Source organism: Amaranthus tricolor, chromosome 9 (genome assembly GCF_026212465.1).
Source record: "Amaranthus tricolor cultivar Red isolate AtriRed21 chromosome 9, ASM2621246v1, whole genome shotgun sequence".
NCBI classification, from domain to species: domain Eukaryota; kingdom Viridiplantae; phylum Streptophyta; class Magnoliopsida; order Caryophyllales; family Amaranthaceae; genus Amaranthus; species Amaranthus tricolor.
Window position 1 is genome coordinate 16,599,155 of NC_080055.1, and position 21,970 is coordinate 16,621,124.

Sequence of the window (21,970 nt, forward strand, 5' to 3'; positions counted from 1 at the left end):
CTTACCGTCCAAGGTCTTTCTCTTGGTTTACGATTACTTCCTACAATCAAAAATTTACACCCGCAACTTCTACTTTTAGAACCCGGTCGGACAATATTATCTAGATTATGTACATCACCCCTAATATTACCATAGCGGTGACATCTTAAATAGACACTAACTCTAGAACGTTCTTCTTTCTTTTTATAAGAAGCACGTGTAATTTGAAAACCAATTGTTATTGCTATCGCATCGGCCCAACTAAGTAACTCATCTACAGAAATAAATTCCCTATCCGTAACAAAGCTACCGGAGTAGTCTACGTTGTCTCTAAAGTTTTCAAACTCCTGCAAATTTGAAATAAGAATAATATAAATTAATTCATTAATGACGAAAATTTAAATAATAATTATAACAAAAATTAATAAAAATACTAATACTAAAAAAAGAATTAATAATAATAATAATAATAATAATAATAATAATAATAATAATAATAATAATAATAATAATAAAGACAACAATAACAATAATAATAATAAGAAGAATAATAATTAAAAAAATACAAAAAGTAAAATTAATAATGACAACAACAATAATAATAACAATAATAAAAAAAATTACGTAAATAAATAAAAAAAATTAAAAAAAATAAATCGCACAAAACTGGGCGACTGAACTATGGTTCAGTCGCACAAAACTGGGCAACTGGACCATGGTTCAGTCGCCCAGTTTTGTGCGATTTAATGTTCGATTTAATTTTTTTTTAAAATTCCAACGATTCAAATCGAAAAATTTACGTACGACAACCGATTCATAGTCGCTTTCGTTAGCCATAGTTAACCGATTACAGGTAACAGCTTGTTTAAGAGTTTTTAGAGAGATAGTACCGTGTTTGAATTTGTACTTCATACGCGTCTGAAAATTCAATATATATAGACAAATCTTTCGGATTAAAGTGTTAATAGTGTTATTAAGTGTAATTTACCTTTATTAATTAAGTTTTAAGTCCAGTGACAATTTTATAATTTTTTAAAATTCAAGGGTAAATACATAATTTCAAAAGATAGCGATAAAATAAAAAGGAGTAGTTAATAGTTAATACCCAACCAAAAATTATTATAGTGGTGCGCCAATCTAACATCTCACCATTTCTTTTTATCTTTACACCTAGCCCTTTGGGGTTTGTTTAAGAGAGAAGATTTCTCATTAGATAGTAGTAACAGATTCACTTTCTTCATCTTTCTCATCATCTCAATCCCCAATCCTTTGTCTTAAGGATATTTATTTGAACTTAGGGTTAGGAGGGTGAGGATTTTCTCTGGGTTTTTTTTTAACTTTCTTTCAAAGAGAACCCAAAACAAATAACACCAGAAACTTATTTGTCTCTTGATCTTCCCACCCGCGTCAAAGTTTATTATAAATCTAACAATTTTGTATAAATTCTACATACATTTCGTGTTTTTCGATTTTTACTTGTGTAGATTTCTGAGGTTGTGTAATAATTGATATACAATTTACATGTAAACGGTGAAAAAAAGAAAAAAGAAAACCTGGGTATAGTTCTTATAGTTGTTTGATTTTTCTTATCTGTTTTTTTTGTGGGAAATTAAATCGTATTTTTCTGGGGAAGTTTTAGTATTTTTGGTTCAGAAAATGGACAAGAAAAGGGTTACTGTTCCTCTTGTTTGTCATGGTCATTCTCGCCCCGTGGTGGATCTATTTTATAGTCCAATTACGCCAGATGGGTTCTTCCTCATTAGTGCTAGCAAAGGTATAATTTCAATCTTGTTGATTAATCATTTTATTTTATCTGTATTTTTTTTAGTTTTGGGAGTGGAAATGTATGAATTTATGCTGAGTTAGGTTGATTTTAAAGCATATTGAATGTAAAATGGAATGAGGTTTATTTGCTGGATTTTTTTATTTTGTTTTATGTAAATTGTTGATCATATATTGTGCAAGAGTTGACCATTTTCATCTATGTGAAGTCATTTTAGTTATTTGGTTTGTTGTCTACGGTATTAGGGGTGGTTGTTTTGGCGGAAAACGTTTTCCTTGGAAGATGGATGGGTGCAGGAAAATCAGTTTCCTTCCATTCTTGGGGGAAAATGTTTCCAGAGTGATGAGAACTCTTTTTCCTCCAAAATATGGATTCTAAGATATGAATTATTGTCTGAGTAATTTTACTTGTTATATTACCTTGTTTGGTGTGGAATTTTCTTGAATATGGCTAAATTTGTGGGTATGTATATGTTGATTTTTCTCATATGTATTTACATTTATTATTTAATTGACACATGCCATCTATTATAGTTTGTTCTAAACCAGTCTACTGTCATCACACTATGCATTTTTTGATGTTAGAGTCATTATTGTTATTGTAGATTCTAAACCAATGCTTAGAAACGGGGAAACTGGAGACTGGATTGGAACTTTTGAGGGTCACAAAGGAGCTGTTTGGAGCTGTTGTTTAGATAGTAATGCTCTAAATGCAGCAACAGCTTCTGCAGATTTCACCGCGTATGCTCACTTATCATTTACTATATAATGGTTTTTATTTTTCTTGTGATGACTTAAAGTTGAAACAGCCTTCTTGCATTGCTGAAATTTCATGTTTGATGTTGATTGTTATGTGTAGTAAAGTATTCTTTTCCATTGTGAAATGACTTGTGTGACCTGATACAACTAGGTTTTGGATTATCCTCAACTATTATTATCGAGCGTAGGCAAAAGGAGTTTATCCGATGTAGACATAAGTTTGGAGCTTCGCCTATTGGATGATATCTTACATATTTGTGTTATAACCTATAATGGATGAGTGACTTCGATTTTTTGGGCAGCATGATCTGCTAGTGACATCTTTATAATGTTTTAGTCAAGTTGCAACATCCTTTTCCATGTTACTTGTTTTTGGCCATTAAAGTATTGTGGATTGTAATTCTTTTAATTAGTTGGTTGCAACTCATCAAACTTATGTTGATATGAAGGGTTATATAGTGTCATGTGGCTCTTGCCGGATGTTTTAAGTGGGTGTGTCTCTTGGATAAAAGCAAGATGATTTAATTGTGGTGATGCTTTTCAGACAACTAAAGTCTTTATGGAGGATCACGAATGGGAGTTATTGGGAATGGTTGATTTATATTAAGAGATTCAAAACTATGCCAACAATGCGTCAGTGATATGGAGTACTGTCACATTGATGACCAACTTAGGAGAGATATTGATGTTCCATGGGTGGCGCTAGAATAACAAACTTTGTAATACTACATGACTATGTTAAGCTCAGGAAAACACTTTTTTTTCCCACTTTTAGACTGTACAACATAGACATATAGATAAAGAAAACAACTAAGCTTTATTAATATAGTTTTGATAAAAAGTGAATGCTAGTGGTACTAAGAAACAGTAATAAAGCTGAATGATTGAAATTTGACATCAACATGGAGTGTATTTTAACAAAAATCTTTGTAATAGAAAATATAGATATGATCGTATGATAGAATTAAGATATGAAAGGAATTATCCATATTCTAATACACTTCCTTTGTTTTATAAGTTATGCAATACTTCCAACATCAGTCATCACCCTTAAAACGGAATCATACACCACATTACTATGTTACCTTTTTCTCACTCATCTTCTCCTTTTGTTTATAATCACTTAGATTACTTTTTTCTTTTTTTTTCCCTAATATTTTCATGCCTTGTCATTGTGCCTCCCCCTCAAGCAAATATTTTAAGTAAACAAGTCCGAAACGAAGGAAGAATGATGACTAAAAAAGTAATTTACTGCAAAATAAGTAAGACAATACAATCTCAGTATGACGGCTTCTAGGAAAGAATTTTAAAGCACGTTTAATGATGAAAGCTGGAAAGAAGTGAATACATAGATGCATGAAAGAATGATCAAATCAAGTTGAGCTGTATAATACCAATAACCCCCCTTCAACACTTGAAAAAAAAGACTATTTGGACTCTTGAGCCAAGTAGTATTGCACGATCCTACCAACATTAAGATCTTACGATCTGGATCGGTCGCCTATTTTTGAAACATAGAATCGTAAAATCGTAGCTCAGGATCGAGATACTAATAACTATCCCTCATATATTGTGTTTGGTTTCTAAAATATTTGAATTACAAAACAATATTTTTCTCTCCTGAATGTTTTCCAACCAATAATGCTTTCCCCTCTCTTCTTTATCACCTTTTCCCCTTCCTTTTCACCCCTATCAGAAATCTATGAAGCTTGATCACTCCCCCATGTACATCTCTTCTTATGCTTGTTTCGCTTTCATCTGTATGGCTTTGAAATCATCATTTGAAATCATTATCCACTTTGTGTAAGGTAAAATTGTTGATAGCCCATTTTAACAAATGAAAATTCTAATTTGAAATGTTAATAGCAAAAATTATCTTAAGATCTAGCCAAAATCTATCGTTCTATATGTTCTTTGATTATTCAAAGCCTTTGTTCCTTCAAATTTTTTTTTTTTGTTTTGAAGGCTCGTTAACTTTGTAAATGAAGTGTTGATGATTTTTCAATGGGGTGGTTTAGTTGAGGGTTAATGATTACAGTGCTTTAGTGTGCTGAGTTTTGAGTCTTGTGATGATATGTCTAATGTTGTGTTGGTTTGGGTGAGACATAGTCTTAGAGAGTGGAAAGTCGTTCTTGCTACGGTATGTGTGGAATTGGGATGTTGAGTATTTTTATTAAAGACTTAAAGTTCTCTCTCTCTTCTTTTTTGGTTGATTCCATGGATAGGGTTTAAAGTTCCCCCTCTTGGGTATGAGAATTTGTTTCCTTTTTATCCTTATTTGCTACCAAAAAGGCTTGAACCAAATACCCTATTGTTGTTAATAGCTTTGGTTAGCCCTTAGTAATACATCTCAATGGAATAAAGTTAGAATATGATAACATGAGACACATTTAAGACCAAAGATAAGGCCAATTTGAATATCAGGTTTTATGGATTTTTTTTTTCTGTTTTGCCCAAGGGGGTTCCATGGGACGGTTGCACTCCATGGAAGAAAAAACTCAAATTTTAATTCGTTTTGACTCTTTAGTAAATCAACTTAAAATCTTGTAATAGGATATGGACATTCAAAGTAACCAAACTCAACAGCAACAAAGGGGTATTTTCCACAGCAGATATATCTTGAAGATTAGGACTTGAAATGATAAAAATGAATATCTTAGGTTTAGTTTCAAGGATGTTGATTGAGGCAATCCATCAGTTCCATCTTATGGGTAGCAAACCAACAACAACGTTTTCCACGGCCTGCATTTGAATCTAATATAACTTGAGCTCTCCACTTTTTACCGCCAAATTTTTATCTCATGAGATAAGAGTGGAGCAGATGCAAGTGTTTATTGAATTTTTATCAGAAACTTTGTAAATAAATTATAGTTGTTCAAAACTGTTACTAGAAGTTTTTTTCATGGGTCAATATTTATTGTATCTATGCAAGGAAAAATTAATTGTGCTCTGTTTGTTTTTATTTTGAATTCAGGAAAGTATGGGATGCCGTAACTGGAGATGTGAAGCATTCATTTGATCACAAGCACATTGTTAGGTCATGTGCTTACTCTGAGGTTGATGCTTGAAACATTTTCAGTATATTAGTAATTAATCATGAGATATTAACAACCTTGATATGTGAATAACCATATACCCGTGACTGATTGTTTCGATACAGAACACTCACTTTCTTTTGACTGGTGGGATGGAAAAAATCCTTCGTATTTATGATTTAAATCGTCCAGATGCTCCTCCTCGAGAAGTGGACAAGTCTCCTGGCTCAGTCAGAGCTGTTGCCTGGCTTCATAGTGATCAGACTATATTGAGCTCATGTACTGACATCGGTGGAGTTAGGTATGTCTTTTGGGATTTTTTTATTCATTATGATGTTTTGTAAATTGGTCAATATGCTTATTGAATTTGTCGATAGGTTCTATTTTCGCATGAAAAATGGTTTCTTCTTCTGTTTTGTTGATCATGGTGATGTGAGCTCGTTCGTAGTTGGTAGGTTCTTTAGTATCATGTCTTTCCTAGGCCTTTTGGTTTTCTATTGACATGCATGGTCATTGGTAGTGCATTGGACACTTTGTGACTGTGCGTGCTCAGACTTAGAAATTGGAACTCTCAGAGCACAAGAGAGTTTTCTTCTGCTACTTTATCATTACTTGGAGTTCTTTTTTGCCAAAAAAAAAACTCTTGTATTACTATGTTTCAGTATGGTATGGTATTTGAGCATAAAATATGTAATTTAGTCGTGCACCTATTCAAGGAATTGAATATTGAAGTAATAAAGGTCAGCGTTTATATAATAAAGATTTAAAATGTGTAACTGCCTCCAGGTTATGTGCTCTGCTATTATGTACTTATTAGTGAGAATAAGGAATTTGCACTTTAATTCTTGACAAAAATTTAAACATGAGAAAAATTGTGGTTTAGATGAGTTATTATAGAAATCTGAAATGATTTTTGTAATATGATAACGTTGATATCTATAATACTTGATGCCTAAATTTTTAATCGAAAAATTTTGTTTGTAGCTGCCCTTATGTTCCATGGGACTAATCCCCTCGCCTTACCTTGTGCTTGAGGTTTGTGTTCCCCGCTACTTCAAGTGTATCTAGTTCCTTTAATGGTTGGGGTGTTCCTCTGTTCAAGGTTGGAAAGTGTAGACATGTATTCTCATTTGCTGTGGTGGTCTTATTGTTGATAGATTAATTGTTATGAGATTTAGCTAGATCTGGATAATATCAGGTGTTATTTTCTCTATAGATGTTAGGGACATATGGTTTTGGATCTATTGCCTTTTTGGTTTGAGATTGAAGTGTCAGGTTACTCCCAAACTTGTTAATACCTAGTTTGTGAGGGTATGTGGTATCAATGAAGAGCAGCACGAGTAGCACAGGTTGCAGAGGTTGCTTAGTTTCCCATTTTGGGATTTGTTTCCCCATGGTGTTTTTTGGGAGGAGGGATTGGATATGATAGGTATACAGTGAATAGGCAGGACACCTAATGTCAGGTTGTCGGTTGGGGGCATCTTGATGTTATTTCATGGATTACTCAGAAGTTGTGCTTCTAAGTTAGACTTTCTATTGCATTCCACATAGGGATTTGGAGAAGTAAGTTCGACATTGTGCCTATTTCTGCGGCACATGTTACGTAGTAGGTTTAGTTGTATTCTTTTAAACAAGATCTCCTGCCATATGTGAGACTTTCAGAGTAATAGTTATTCTCAAGGGTTTGAAGGGCTTTAAAGTTGTGCAGTCATCTCTTTATGGTTAATTTGCTTGAAAATTGAAATGGCAGGCATCAAATATTCCACATTATAATGACAACTGCCATTATGAAAAGCGCTTTAGTATTGTACTTTAAGATGTTAGTCAGTACCCTCTTATTGGAAACCTCATTATTGTAGTTTAGTTCATATTTTTTTATTTTTCTTTCTTATTTGTATTTGGATATGGCTAATGAAATACTTTCCCTGGTTGGAATTAGTTTCTACACTTGCATAGTAACTAGTTAACAACTATTTATCATTATCAATCGATAAATTATATTTTTCATTCTTTATGTACAATAAAGAAACATATTCAATTGAGATTTTGTTTGATTTGTTTCGATGCTTATTTTCATAATATCAACTTTCTTATTATTTTAATCATGCACTAATTATAGATATAAAGACCAAGTCAAAATCGTGTATTAGAAAGCGTGAAAGCAAGAAGTGTACAATTGATTTGAGCTAGAGAAGTACTTTGCATTTTATAATCATTTGTTTTATGTTAAAAATGGATAGGGTTATGAGTATCAACCGGATTACATAGTTTTCTTACTTTCTACCTTTTCTGGAAAACATCATATTGATGAAGTTTGAGTTTGCTCCATCTTCTGTTATGCCTTTTGGTAATTTGCAGATTATGGGATGTGAGAAGTGGTGAGATTGTTAGAACTCTTGAGACAAAGTCCGCTGTTACTTGCGCTGAAGTGAGTCAAGATGGCCGCTATATCACAACCTGTGATGGTTCCAGTGTAAAGTTTTGGGATGCTAATTAGTAAGGGTTTCGTCTACTTCTTTGTATTTCGTTCTTCTCATGTGTATGTTATTAAAAGTATTTCCCTCTTTTTTCCAGCTTTGGATTGGTCAAGAGCTATGATATGCCATGTCTTGTTGAATCAGCCTCATTAGAGCCCAAGTATGGAAATAAATTCGTTGCTGGAGGGGAAGATATGTGGGTCCGGTTGTTTGATTTTAATACTGGTGAAGAGATAGGTATTGTGCTTTGAGTACTTTTTATCTCTATTTTTATTACTTAATTTTAATTTTAATTTTATGGATCCTACGTAACCATGCCGTTCTTCATGAGAACACAACTTTCAATCTGCCTCTCAAGTGGGATGCTTGGTATGAATAGTTTTTGAAAATGATGCATTGGGGAAAGTTGGTTGTTGTATGTCCATGTACCCTAGTTGACACAACAGACAGTTTCATGGACACGGGATCTGTGTCCGTCCTTCAGTTTGAACTAGGCCATGACTGTTAGTCGAACTTGCTTTTTCACGTGCTGTAGTTATGGAGAAACCAGTACCTAAATACAGATCTAGGGAGAAAAGAAAATGAAAAGGTGGGAAGTGGGGAAAAAAAAATACAAATTTAATTTTACAAGTACTACTTCCTCCTATTCTACCCATTAATCTCATTTATTTTTTGTCACTATTCACTTATCACTTAATTGTATTTTATTCCTAATCTATTAGGTAAAATAGTCATGTGGGATCTTGTTTGATTCGTATCATTACAAGGATTTTTAATATCAACTTATTATAATTTAATTAAGAACAATTAATAATAAGGGTTAAAATATTGCCTCGGAAAGCGTGAAAAACTAAATGAGACTAATGTGTTGAATATGAGGTAGTATTAAACTGTATTGGGGATTGAGTTGGGGCAGGGGGAGACAAATGTCCTCATTTTTCTTTTGTTTTCTCAATGCTCAACAACTTTGTAGTAAAAAATGTAGCTCGTGTTATTATCGGTTCCTTTCCCTCTAATTCCATTGAAGTAATTAATAATACTATTTTTTGTTTACAACATTTCATTATCCCCATGTCGTTAATTGTGCTTAGGTGGAATTTGGTGGTTGAATGTACGCAACTTTTTCCTTGTACTAACAAAGAGATTGAATTTGATCATAAACAACATCTACAACTTTACATAAATAAAAAGTATACCTAATTTAGTGAGTTGTTTCATTTTAGTCCATATAATCATATTTTAAAGAACAAAAAATCTTTGGCTCCTTATAGACTGAACATGAGTATTTTGTTTAGATTTTAATCTACTTTAGTATACTTCTGTTTATCATTGAATAGAAACTGATCCATTTTTTGAAAGAAAATTAACATAATGTTTTACCTTATTAGCCAAGTTTGTGTTCATGTCCAAATCACCGACGGTATTTTGTGCCCATTAAGTCGAGCATTGGTGAGTCGAACACATGGACACGTATTGGACCTTGACATCCAGATCGAACATGACTCTCTTACTTCCCATTGTATTTTTCCCAATAGATGCAATTCCTTCATCGATTCCCGTAGTTCTTTGTGTGCCTGAGTTGCGCTTTTTAGATCCTTCTTGAATTGGAGCAGAGGTTTTGTTAGTGAACCATTTATTACTTTTGATTTTGTTTTAACTCCACATGTATACTATATTTATCAACAATGTATAAGGTTTTCACATCCATATTCTTTTCCTGACAATTAACAGTTTAAGTGAATGGCCATTAAGGTGAAATTTGTGAGTGTTCTATTTTGCAACTATAGCATAAACTTAATAAAATTACAATGTTAACTAGATGACTAGTTTCCACTTACCAGTGAGGTCTTGACTAAGTGATTAAAATTTAATCGGCGCCAGGGTACTTTAAAGTTCAAATTTTGTGCACGCCTATGGGCTATGTGACTCGTGCAAATGTTAAAATAAATTTTACGAGTTGGATGCTAAATGATGCTTGGTATGATGCAGCTTGCAACAAGGGTCATCATGGTCCTGTTCACTGTGTGCGATTCTCTCCGGGTGGCGAATCTTATGCTTCTGGATCAGAGGATGGAACCATCAGGATATGGCAGACTGGTCCATTGACACCAGAAGAAAACGAGACGGCTACAACAACCGGAAAAGTTAAAGCTGCAGGTGCACATGAAGTTTCGCAGAAGATGGAAGGCTTTCATATTACCGATGAAGGAAAGGCCAAGGAAGATGGAGTAACAAGTGCATGAGACTTTCACAACCACGATCTCTCCAAATATGCATTAAAAAACTTATGGAGACGTTGTGTACAATTTCATGTCCTATGATGTATAATTTATTCTGTGATCGTGGACGTGGTTCCCTTTAATACTGAGTACTGACTCGTGTATCTTCACTCTTGACTAATAAAAATTGCTGTTTGACTTTCAATACGGCTACTTGCACTCCCAAGTTATTGTATTAAATTTAAATTTTAATTAAAAGTAGATTACTTAAAGATAATTGTATTTAAAATGTAAACTTTGATATTTCTGATTAACGAAGTAAAGTTGATAATGCAAGAATATAATTTGCACAATTTCAAGCAAAAAAAGGGACACATGAAAGTAGATGTAAATTTACAAAGCTAGTGGAAATAACAATTGAGATGGAACTACTCTTAATCTGTATACATTAAGTTTCATAGTCTCGTGCAGCATCTCTTTTAGACATAATTCGTCAATCTCACGAACCTAAGAAACATATTTGTCCTTTCTCCTGACGCACTACTTGAAGGTAAGACGAAATTTTTTTTAAAAAAAAAAAAAAAAATGTTCTTAGACATGCTTCCCTTGAAGTGTTGATTTCCATGTCAAAGCCACAAGACGACAAAAGTTGAATCATGATCCAAATATTCTAGTGGTAACACCAACAACTACAAGCATGCATATAATTAGGTGGTGAATTTTCCAGGCTCCGAGTTTCTTTCTTCCAAGTATGAACAGCCTTGAGGATTGCTTTGGTGCATTTTCAAAGTGCCAATTCAATTGTTTTGCATATGTTGATGCTAATTATAGATTAATAAATAAAAATGTAGTGGTAATAACTTTAATTTCAGACAATTTCATTGTTTCTTACATAAATCCAGCTTTCTAACTCTTCAATATACACCATCAGATCCTTTGTTAGGTAAAGCGCTGAACTGATGGAGATGATACATTATAATGATTGGCACAACTAAAGCTTTGACATACCTTCATGAAAATACAAATACAAGAATCATCTACAGATGGATTCAAATTTCCAAGCAAAAATTGCTGATATATAAATACCCACCAGAAGAGTACCAAACAAAAGCATAAACCCAAATCTACCCATCTTTTAAAAAATTATAAACTTCACCCACAAATCAAAATGAATAATTTTAAATCTAGAAAATTAATATAATTTAAAGAACCCAACTTTTATTCTCTTTTTGGTGGGTTCAGAGTGAAAGCGAATTACAAGTAGAAATTCGAAAAGGGAAATAGTTTGCAATCACTAAACAATAGCAAATCCAGTTCAACTGCAACATTAAATAAGTAAATTCAGTTGCAACTCGAAGAAATAATTACCATTAATTCAATTGAAATTTGATTGGAATTGAGCCAATAAATATGAATGATCCACAACTATAGCAAATATTTAATTTTCCATGTCAATGTTCTAAACCATGAAAATCTTCCATGAATCAACATAACATTTTGTGTTTCATTTGTGATTTCAAATATACCCTTTAGACCTTGAGCCAAAGGCATAACCATTATGAAATTTTAGTCACATACTACTTACTCGCAAGTCACACCAGAACTTCTCTTTTAACCCCCAAAAGTCATTTTAAAGACAAGGCTTAACAAACTCAATGTGGAAAATAATCAAAATATAAATCTGAAAGCTTTAAAAAGAAATAATAATGTGTCCAAAAAAAACCCGACATAGATCTCGAAGGTCTTACTTGTGGATGAAAGTAATATGATCGTTGCCTTCTGTTGATTATCTTTGGTATAAATATATAAATTACAAGTGATAATCATGCCTACTAATTAGCTACAAATTAGGCTATAAACAAGGCTAGGAAATATACACTAACCAAATTAGGCATATACAAAGTTAAACCAGAATATATATCCATATATTCTAACATGCCCCCATAGTCGTAGCGGGAAGTCACGCACGCTAAGACTGGTACGGAAATCATCAAACAGAACCCGGGGAAGTCCCTTCGTAAAAATATCTGCAATCTGATACCGAGAGGGAACATGTTAAACTCGTACCTCACCTTTAGCGACTTTTTCACGAACAAAATGAATGTCCATCTCGATGTGTTTTGTGCGTTGATGCTACACCGGATTGCCAGAGAGGTAGATGACACTCACATTGTCGCAATAAACAATAGTTGCTGTATGAATAGGAAAATATAGCTCAAGCAACAAATTTCTGATCCAACAAGAATCAGACACCATATTAGCAAACCCACGATACTCGGCCTTTGCAGTAGACTTAGATAACGTAGGTTGCCGTTTAGAAGACCAGGAAATCAAATTATCCCATAAAAATACACAATAACCTGAAGTAGATCGCCTGGTGTCGGGGCGTCCCCCCAATCCGCATCAGTATAACAACAAGCTTGCTAATAGAAGACTTATGCAGATGCAAACCAAAAGACAAAGTACCCTGTAAGTAGCGTAAAATACGCTTCAAAGCACTTATGTGCGCATTGCGCGGATCATGCATATGGAGACAGACCTGCTGAACTGCATAAGAAATGTCAGGTCTAGTAAAAGTCAGATACTGAAGAGCACCAACAAGAATCCTGTACTTAGTAAGATCCTCATACGGAGCATCTTGAGTAGCACTAAGCTTGGATTTCGTGTCAACAGGTGTCGGACAAGGACTACAATTTGACAAGCCGGCCTTGTCAATGATAGATGAAGCATACTGTTTCTGAGACAAGAACATACCATTAGCATCACGAGTCACAGCAATGCCCAAAAAGAAACTCAAAGGATCTAAATCCTTCATTGCAAATTCGGAGCGCAAAAGATCCATAATACGGGTCCGTAGATGATCAGAAGATGCTGTAAGAATAATATCATCAACATATAACAGAATATAAGCAGTATCAGTTCCCCATCGAAAAATAAACAGAGAATTATCAGAGTGGCTGTTAGCAAATCCAATAGAGGTGACAAAATCTGCAAACCGTTGATACCAGGCTCGAGGAACCTGTTTGAGACCATAGAGAGATCCCCGCAATAGACACACATGATCAGGGTGACATTTGTCACGAAATCCCATGGGTTGATGCATATAAACAGTTTCATTTAGCGTACTATGCAGAAAAGCATTCTTGACATCCAACTGATGGATCGGCCAAGAGTGTGAAAAAGCAATGCTAAGAACAGTACGAATAGTTGCTGGTTTGACAACCGGACTGAAAGTCTCATCAAAATGCTGAGTCTTGCCATCAGCCATAAGACGAGCCTTATACCTTTCAAAAGAACCATCAGAATTTCGTTTGTGACGAAATATCCACATAGAACGAATGACATTCATATTACAAGGCCGAGGAACCAAATCCCATGTATGATTATCAATAAGAGCATTATATTCCTCTAACATTGCATTTTTCCAATTGGGGTCACGGATAACACTAACTGGGTCCTTTGGGATAGGGGAGATAGTGGTAGTGGTCATCGTGTTTAAGTTGGAAAAATATTTTGGGTTAGGTTTGACAATGCCATCTCTGGCTCGGGTAGTCATAGGATGGGTTTGGTTCGGTGGTTGGCCGGAAGTGTGAGTGGTAGAGGTGGGGCTGCTGGTAGCAGTGGGGTCGGGATGGCTGCGGCCAGTCAGGGGGGAGTGGGGTTCCTCACGTCGTGGGGAAGTGAGGATTGGGCTGTCAAAAGTGGGAGGGAGTAGAACGGGGGTATGTTGGGGGGTCTGCTGAGAGCCCACAAATTGTGGTGTGACAGTCCGTGAAGAAACTAGGCTGGAAAAGGAAGGTAGCCCAGAAGGAGGAGAGTGACGTGGCTGCCCAAGAGAACAAACGGACTGGGCTGGAGAAAGCCCATATTGGGGAATGGATTGGGCTGGAGCATTAGGGGGTTGAGTGGTGCGCAAATGGGGTAAGTGAATTAGTGGATTAGAGTCCAAAAATTCATAATCATCAAATTTCGGTTTGTGATATTTGGAGAACGAAAATTCGTTTTCGATAAATTTGACATGCCGATAAATAATGATTTGCCCATTTGATAGATTATAGCACTTTGAACCACGATGATTAGGCGTAGGGCCTAGATAGACACATGGGGTGGACCGTTCTTGCAATTTGTGAATAGTGGTGGAAGGGAACGTAGATCCGAATAAATTGGAGCACGTTGGTATAAAATTTGAGTAGAAGATTTGTAACCTAAGACTTTGGTTGGAAGAATGTTTAGAAGATAGGTAGCCATGGCTAGAGAATGATGCCAAAAAGAATGTGGCAAGGAAGCATGTGCAAGAAGAGTCCGAATAATATTATTAATGGATTTTATGTGGCGTTCAGCTTTTCCATTTTGAGGAGAGGTGTGAGGATAAGAAAGACAATAGAGCATGCCGTGATTTTCGAAAAAAATTTTAAGAGTACCATTGACATACTCGGTTCCATTGTCACATTGAAAGGTCTTAATATTATGTTCAAATTGAGTGTGGACTATCTTATGAAAAGATTGAAAAATATGTTTTACTTGAGATTTCTTTGCAATAGGATAAGTCCACAAAAATTTACTGTAGTCATCAAGAAACAATAGATAATAACCATGTCCAGAAGAACTAAGAATAGGTGAAGTCCATAGATCACTATGAATAATATAAAAAGGAAAAATTTATGCGACATAGAATCATAAAAAGGGAGTTTCATGTGTTCGCCTAAAGGGCATGAAGAACAAAAAGAATTACAAGCCTTATTACATTCAATAAATTTCTGATTTCTTAAAGATCTAAGAACAACATCACCGGGGTGTCCTAATCGATTATGCCAAAGATCAGTAGAAAGAGCACTTAAATTTGAATGTGTGACGGAAGGATTGGCTTAACTTGTTAGAAAGAGTGGATAAAGGTCACCGGAACTGTCACATCTCATTAGTTTGGCCCCCGTCTGTAAATCATTCACAGAAAACCCATAAGGATCAAAAGAAATGGATACCATATTGTCAATTGTGAATTTACGGACGGATATCAAGTTCTTTATTAATTTGGGAGCATGCAAAACATGGTTAAGGGTAAATGGAGGGTATTGGGGGGGGGGGGGGGGGGGTAAAGTAGTACTACCATGACCATTAATCGGAATTAAATCACCACTACCAACAACAATGTTATGATTTTTAATGCTCGAATTGACATAAGAAGAAAGAATACCTTGAGGTGCTGGGCCCAAAATTCCTGGCCCCTTCGGCTTTGACCCAGTAGAATAGGAAGCAGCCCGTGTAGCCTATGATTGAGTTGGGTACGGACATGGTGGACTGAGCCATTGACCCAGCCAAGGAGGCCATGAATAAGGGCCTTGTTGAAACTGCCATGGCTGCCCATTATTTGGGCCCGATTGCTGTGGGGCTGAACCAGATGCGCGGCCCTTGGTAGAAGTCTTGTTAGTAGATTTCTTCTGCTTGCTATTTTTGTTTGATGCCCGAGTAGAATTACCATGGAAGTTGTACTGATGTGGACTGCCAGTGAAGGAAACAAGGGCGGTCTGCTGGCGGCGGGTGGTGGCCCCCTCCTTAGCGAGGCGGTTCTTGATGGTGCACTCGGCTAGCTTAAGACGGGATCGACAACTCTCAAAGGTAGGGAGAGGTTCTTGATTTTGAATAAAATCAACCATTCCGGCATATGCTTCGGGGAGGCCGGCTGTCATCTTTAGAATTAGACGAGTATCGGGAATCGGAGCATCAACATCCGCAAGACGATCGGCAAGGGATTTGATGTGATTACAATAGTCGTCAATGGAGGTAGAATTCTCAAAATCAAGGTCATTAAGTTCTTGTTCGAGATGAGAGGCTCGGGCTGCTTTGTTGTCTTGGAACATTGATTCGAGACGAGCTCAGGCACCATGAGCGGTGTCATCCTTCAGAAGAATAGCCGTGAGAAGGTCATGAGAAATAGAGCCATAAATTCAATTAAGGACCGCGGCATCAAGGCGTTCCAATAGCCCAAGTCGGCCATCTTTGATTTCTCATACGCAGCGAGTTCCGTCGCCTCCGTAGGAGGGATGATGTGATTTGTAAGGTCGTGAACCCTACAAAGCACCTTGAAGAGGGCAGCCCAAGAGTGATACATTCCAGCAGCCTCCAAAGTGATTGGAATAAGAGATTTCACATTGGTGATTGCAAAAGCAGGGTGGTATTTTGAAGTCTCTGCCATTGAATGTTGCAGCGGGAGAAAGAAAGATTTTGATGGAGAAGAAAGGGATGGGCCGTGAGATAGAGGGAAAAAGGGCTATAATCTGATACCATGAAAGAAATATGATCGTTGCCTTCTGTTGATTATCTTTGGGTATAAATATATAAATTACAAGAGATAATTATGCCTACTAATTAGCTATAAATTAGGCTACAAACAAGGCTAGGAAATATACACTAACCAAGTTAGGCATATACAAAGTCAAATCAGATTATATATCTATATATTCTAACAGTGGAGGAATCATAGGTGGTCCTAGGCCATACAAAAATCTATTGTCCAAGGACAGGGGTGAAGATTTATAGGAGATCAAATACTCTCTAAAGGTGTTAATAGAGAGTACGTCCGTTTAAAGTTTTTCTCTGGTAAGCTCAAGAGTTTGAAAGATCTTTCAAAACAGTTTTCTGCAACTTAAAGTCTGACGCTCCACTAAGAGTTATTCAATACACGTTTTTGATATTATTTTTTGCTCTGTCAGTTCTTTGATATGCTGCCATGTTAGTACTCATGCCAAGCATTGAACATTAAATAATTCAAACAAAAAGAAATGAAAAACATAAGGCACATAAAGATCCTAGATTTAAGTTTAATTTGAATTATTCTTCTTATTTTTTAGCTTTTAGGTGAGCTAAAAAATAACTCCATACTTATAGGAAAACTTGTAATTAGTATTAACTTGCTTGCCAAGCAAATTACTCATTCAAACAATCAAGTTATAAGTCGTGTAATTATATGATAAAACGTGTAATTACTTAATAAAACAAACGTCTAAATTTAACCTTATCTTATAAAGACATTTTAACTTAAATCAACTTATTTCAAACTTAATTCAACATATTTTGGACTTAAAATATTTATTAATTAACCAATTTATATCTAAAATATATTTGGACCTATTTAAACAACTAAATATAATTACTTAATTTATTTGTTTAATTTAATATTTTTTTTTGAATATCATCGATTAAAGGAGTTGAGTTTTCAAACTCCCCCTTGAGGAAAGTCAAAACCATATTTTCCTATATCATATTACTAGGTTATAAATAGGTGAAAATGAATTAAAAAAACATGATAAGAACAAACACTTAGATATTAATGCCAAGTTATTATTGAACAGAAAATTTTCAAAACTTTAAAATCTATTTCAAACCATAACAGTGAACATGATATAACATAAGTATAAACCAATAACTATACATGCATGGATTTTAATATAATAACCATTATCCAAAACAACAAGCAATCGAATGACCAACCATAATTCATGCAAAGATACAATTATCAATATTATATTTGTTGCACCTCTTGAGTTTTGATGATGACTACACTTTATTTAAACAAATATGTTTTTGTTTTTAGAGATTATGTGCAGGTCGATATCCGGTTATAATTATGATCGTTGATAGTACCTATGGCTTAGTTCATGGGAATGCACGTGTCAAAAGGATTCAAGGGATGTTAGAAGAAGTATATCGCTTGGGATGTAAAATGGAGACAGCAGATCTACTGTTCCTAAGTTGGATGTTCTAGCAAAACTGGATTCTGGAAACAGTGCACTGTTCCTGAACTGGAGTTAGCTTACGTCCACTGAAAATTCTGGTTATTTTTTTAATTATTATTTTTAGTTGATGTATTAAATAAAGTTAATTTGTTGCATTTATTAATTATTATAATTAATTGGCAAAAAGTTTTTCTAAAAATTCTTTACGTATGGTTTTCTAAATAAAAATCCTTTATTTTAGGATCTATTTTTAGTAAATATTGGATTTGCTAAAAATAGAAATAGCGGTTGTTGAATGGGTCTTAGCTATCATTCTTAACCGGTCTTTATACCTATAAGTTAGCAAATAACCATTCCTAACTATAACCGATCTATAAATAGCAAAAACGTTCCAGCAGTTATTACTGGAACATGAACTGCTGTTTGTGAAACTGCTGCTTAAAGGGAACAGAACCTATTATTAGGGAACAGCGGTTATTGCTAAATAACCGTGGGCTTGAATTGGTCAACTTTAAATGCCTATTTTTAGATTAACCGTAGGAAGACTTGGTTATTAAAATCCACATTACTCCCATGATCTTTTGATAGGGAATAATGGATTGGAATATTCCTTATTCTTAGGGATTTTAGCTCTATAAATAGTGGGCTCGGTTATTCTTCAAAACTCGCCTTAGTATGAGCCATTAAATCATACGTAATTTTGGGAGAATTTTTACAAGAAAATTTTGTTTTTAAAATGCCAATTAATTTTAATATTTTCTTGTGCAACTCATTGATTTTATTTTTAGAGAATTTTTATCCTTTGTAATGGTTTTTGAGAGAATTTGTAATTAGACTCGGGTGAGTCTAAGGGGGAAATTAGATAGCTTTTAATGAAGCTAGAGATGAGATTAGCTTTGAGTAAAGCTAAGGAGAAAGCTTCTAGTGAAGCTTGTGGTGAGAATTAGCTTTTAGTGAAGCTAAGTTTGTTGCTTTGAGTGAAGCAATTTAAGAGAGAAGAGTTGGCCTAGTTGATGCGCTTCGAGTGAAGTAAGATGTTTAATGTAATTGTAACGAGTTGCCTTAAACATAGTGGAGAATTTAGAAATCCCGAGGGGTCGTGGTTTTTCCTTCTATTTAGGCCTAGAAGGTTTCCACGTAAAAATCGTTTGTCTCTTTTAATTATTTCGCTTTAAGTTTAAGCTTTATTTATTTTATTCAATTCCGCAAAAACAGGGCAAAAACGCTTAAACTAGTAACAACAACAATTCACCCCCCCTCTTGTTGCTGTTCCCGTTCCTAATTGAGTCTACAATTGGTATCAGAGCCCTGTTCCCAGTAGATCAGGAAACCCTGAGGGCAGAATCCTGGTGTTCCCGAAAATGTCAATTATGAACGAGCGAATGGAAGAAGGTTATTCTACTCAAAAACCGCCCATGTTCGATGGAAAAATTCTATACATAATGGAAGAATAGGATAGAGATTTTTATCAAAGCGGAAAATTATCAAGTTTGGAGAGTCATCGAAATTGAAGATTTTGAGGTAACCATTATTAACTCCAATCATGAAATTGCTCCCAAACTCAAACCGTATTTGAAAAAGAAGATTTTCAAAAGATAGAAATTAATGCGTTTGCCATAAAGCATGTATGTTTTTCTAACTCATTTTCTATCCATCCATCCAAATTGAGTAAAAATAAATTGATTGAGTTGCTAAAGGAGACACAAGCTAAACTTGAAAATTGCAATGTTAAGTGTCTCCAATTAGAAAAAGAACTCAAGGTAAGCAAAGACCATATCTCCTATATAAACACCTTTAGATCCGATGTCCAAAACAGATTTTTCGGTTTGTTGGACCAAAACATAATTCTATAGGAAAATATGGAGAGAATTAAAAAGGAAAATGTTATTCTTAATATTGAGTTGTCGCAATAGAAATTATTAGGCTTGAATAAAGAATTGAATGATGCATCTACTAAAGATATGTGCAATGATTTTCAAAATTTAAAGTTGAATCTAGAATCCAACCGTAACAATGATGATAAGCTTGAATTAAATTCAAGAGAAAAAGGGAAAATCAAAATCTCCCAAATGGATTCAAGATGCCAAAAATAAAAATTCAAAAGGCCTAAATTACTTTAAGAATAACAAGAACAAAAAGGCTTACGTTGATCTCCCTAGAGACAAAATCTGTTCCTTCGGTGGAGGAACTGGCCATCTGAAGGACCAGTGCACCAAAAGGGAACAGTACACTGTCTCCAACAGAAATTATGTCGATAACATTCTGATTAAGAAAAAAGATTCTTGTAAAATCGACAAGGAACCCAAGACAGCCTGGGTTCCTATAACTAACAATTTATTTCTTTCAGGTCCAAGTGAGGGGGAACAGCTCATGGTATCTCGACAGTGGGTGTTCCAAGCACATGACGGGTGACAAATCTAAATTTCTTTCACTTGAAGCCTATGATGGGGAAACAGTAACCTTCGGTGGCAATATGAAGGGTGAGATAATCGCCAAAGGAAAGGTTGGAAGGTCATGTTCCCATGCCATTGACAATGTTTTTTTAGTCGAGAATTTAAAACACAATCTACTAAGTATTTCTCAATTTTGCGTTAAAGGTAACTCTATGAACTTTACTTCAAAAAGGGTGCATTATTTCTAGGAATGACACAGGAGACACCGTTCTTGAGGGAATCAGAAAAGGGAACACTTATGTTGTGGACCTGGACACTGTTCCCAAAACCAGTCTAACATGTTTAAGTGTCATAGAAGAAGACCCACTTCTTTGGCATAAGCGTCTAGGTCATGCTAGTTATACATTGATTAATACATTAAGATCAAAAGACCTAGTTAGAGGATTACCAGCTATAAAATTCCTTAAGGATGAAATTTGTGATCCTTGTGCCAAAGGAAAACAAGTGATGTCATCTTTTAAATCAAAAAATATTGTGACCACCACTAAACCACTTGAATTATTACATATGGATCTATGTGGACCTATGAGAACACAAAGTCATAGTGGCAAAAGATATGTGTTTGTTATTGTTGATGATTACAGTAGATTTACTTGGATTTTATTTTTAGTTAGTAAAGATGAAGCTTTTAATGAGTTTGTTTCTTTCGATAACAAAATACAAAAATCTACCAATAATCAAATTATTCACATAAGGTCAGATCATGGAAGAGAATTCGAAAATTCAAGTTTCATGAATTATTGCAATGAGCATGGATTAAGTCATAATTTTTCGACACCATGAACACCACAACAAAATGGTGTAGTAGAAAGGAAAAATAGAACTTTAGAGGAAATGGCTAGAACCATGTTAATTGCTAGTGGTCTACCTAGAAATTTTTGGGCCGAAGCTGTTAATACTACATGTTATATTTTGAATCGTGTATTAATAAGACCAATCACTTCAAAGACACCCTATGAATTGCTTAAAGGTGTTAAACCAAATATTTTCTATTTTCGTGTGTTTGGATGCAAATGTTTTGTTCATGTGAATGGAAAACGAAATATAGGGAAGTTTGATGAAAGAAGTGATGAAGCTGTATTTCTTGGCTACTCATCACATAGTAAAGCTTACAGAGTTTATAACAAAAGAACAATGAAGCAGTATTTCTTGGCTACTCATCGATGAAACTAACTTTTTGTCAAGTGAACAGGATACAAATAATTTTAAGATAGGTCTTGCAAATCTAGAACACGATGATGAAGAATTGAAAGTGCAAGATCAAGGAACAGCAGGTGAACAGCCGTTTCCAGAAGAAGTAGAAAGGCCTGATCATAATCTGGAGCTGCCAGTTCAACGGGACCAACAGACTGTTCCCAATATAGCTGTTCCCACAGAAGAGCAAAACGATCCAGTAGCTGAACAGAATGTTGATCAAGCTGATGAACCAGAACATGCTACTGTTCCCACAAGAGAATTTGTGCCCAAACCTTGGAGATATCAAACTTACCATCCTCTTGATTTGATTATAAGTGATTTGAATAAAGGAACACAAAC

At 34.9% G+C, this 21,970-nt stretch overlaps 1 protein-coding gene across 1 annotated transcript; it reads left to right on the forward strand.

Annotated features, from left to right (window-relative positions):
- Nucleotides 1–1,137: 1,137 nt before the first annotated feature.
- LOC130823976 (uncharacterized) lies at nt 1,138–10,456 on the forward strand. Its single transcript, XM_057688829.1, has 7 exons — nt 1,138–1,753; nt 2,367–2,502; nt 5,495–5,576; nt 5,681–5,856; nt 7,914–8,051; nt 8,130–8,269; nt 10,022–10,456. Exons 1-7 carry the CDS (start codon nt 1,636–1,638, stop codon nt 10,273–10,275), a joined length of 1,044 nt encoding a protein of 347 aa, XP_057544812.1. The 5' UTR covers nt 1,138–1,635; the 3' UTR covers nt 10,276–10,456.
- Nucleotides 10,457–21,970: the final 11,514 nt, after the last annotated feature.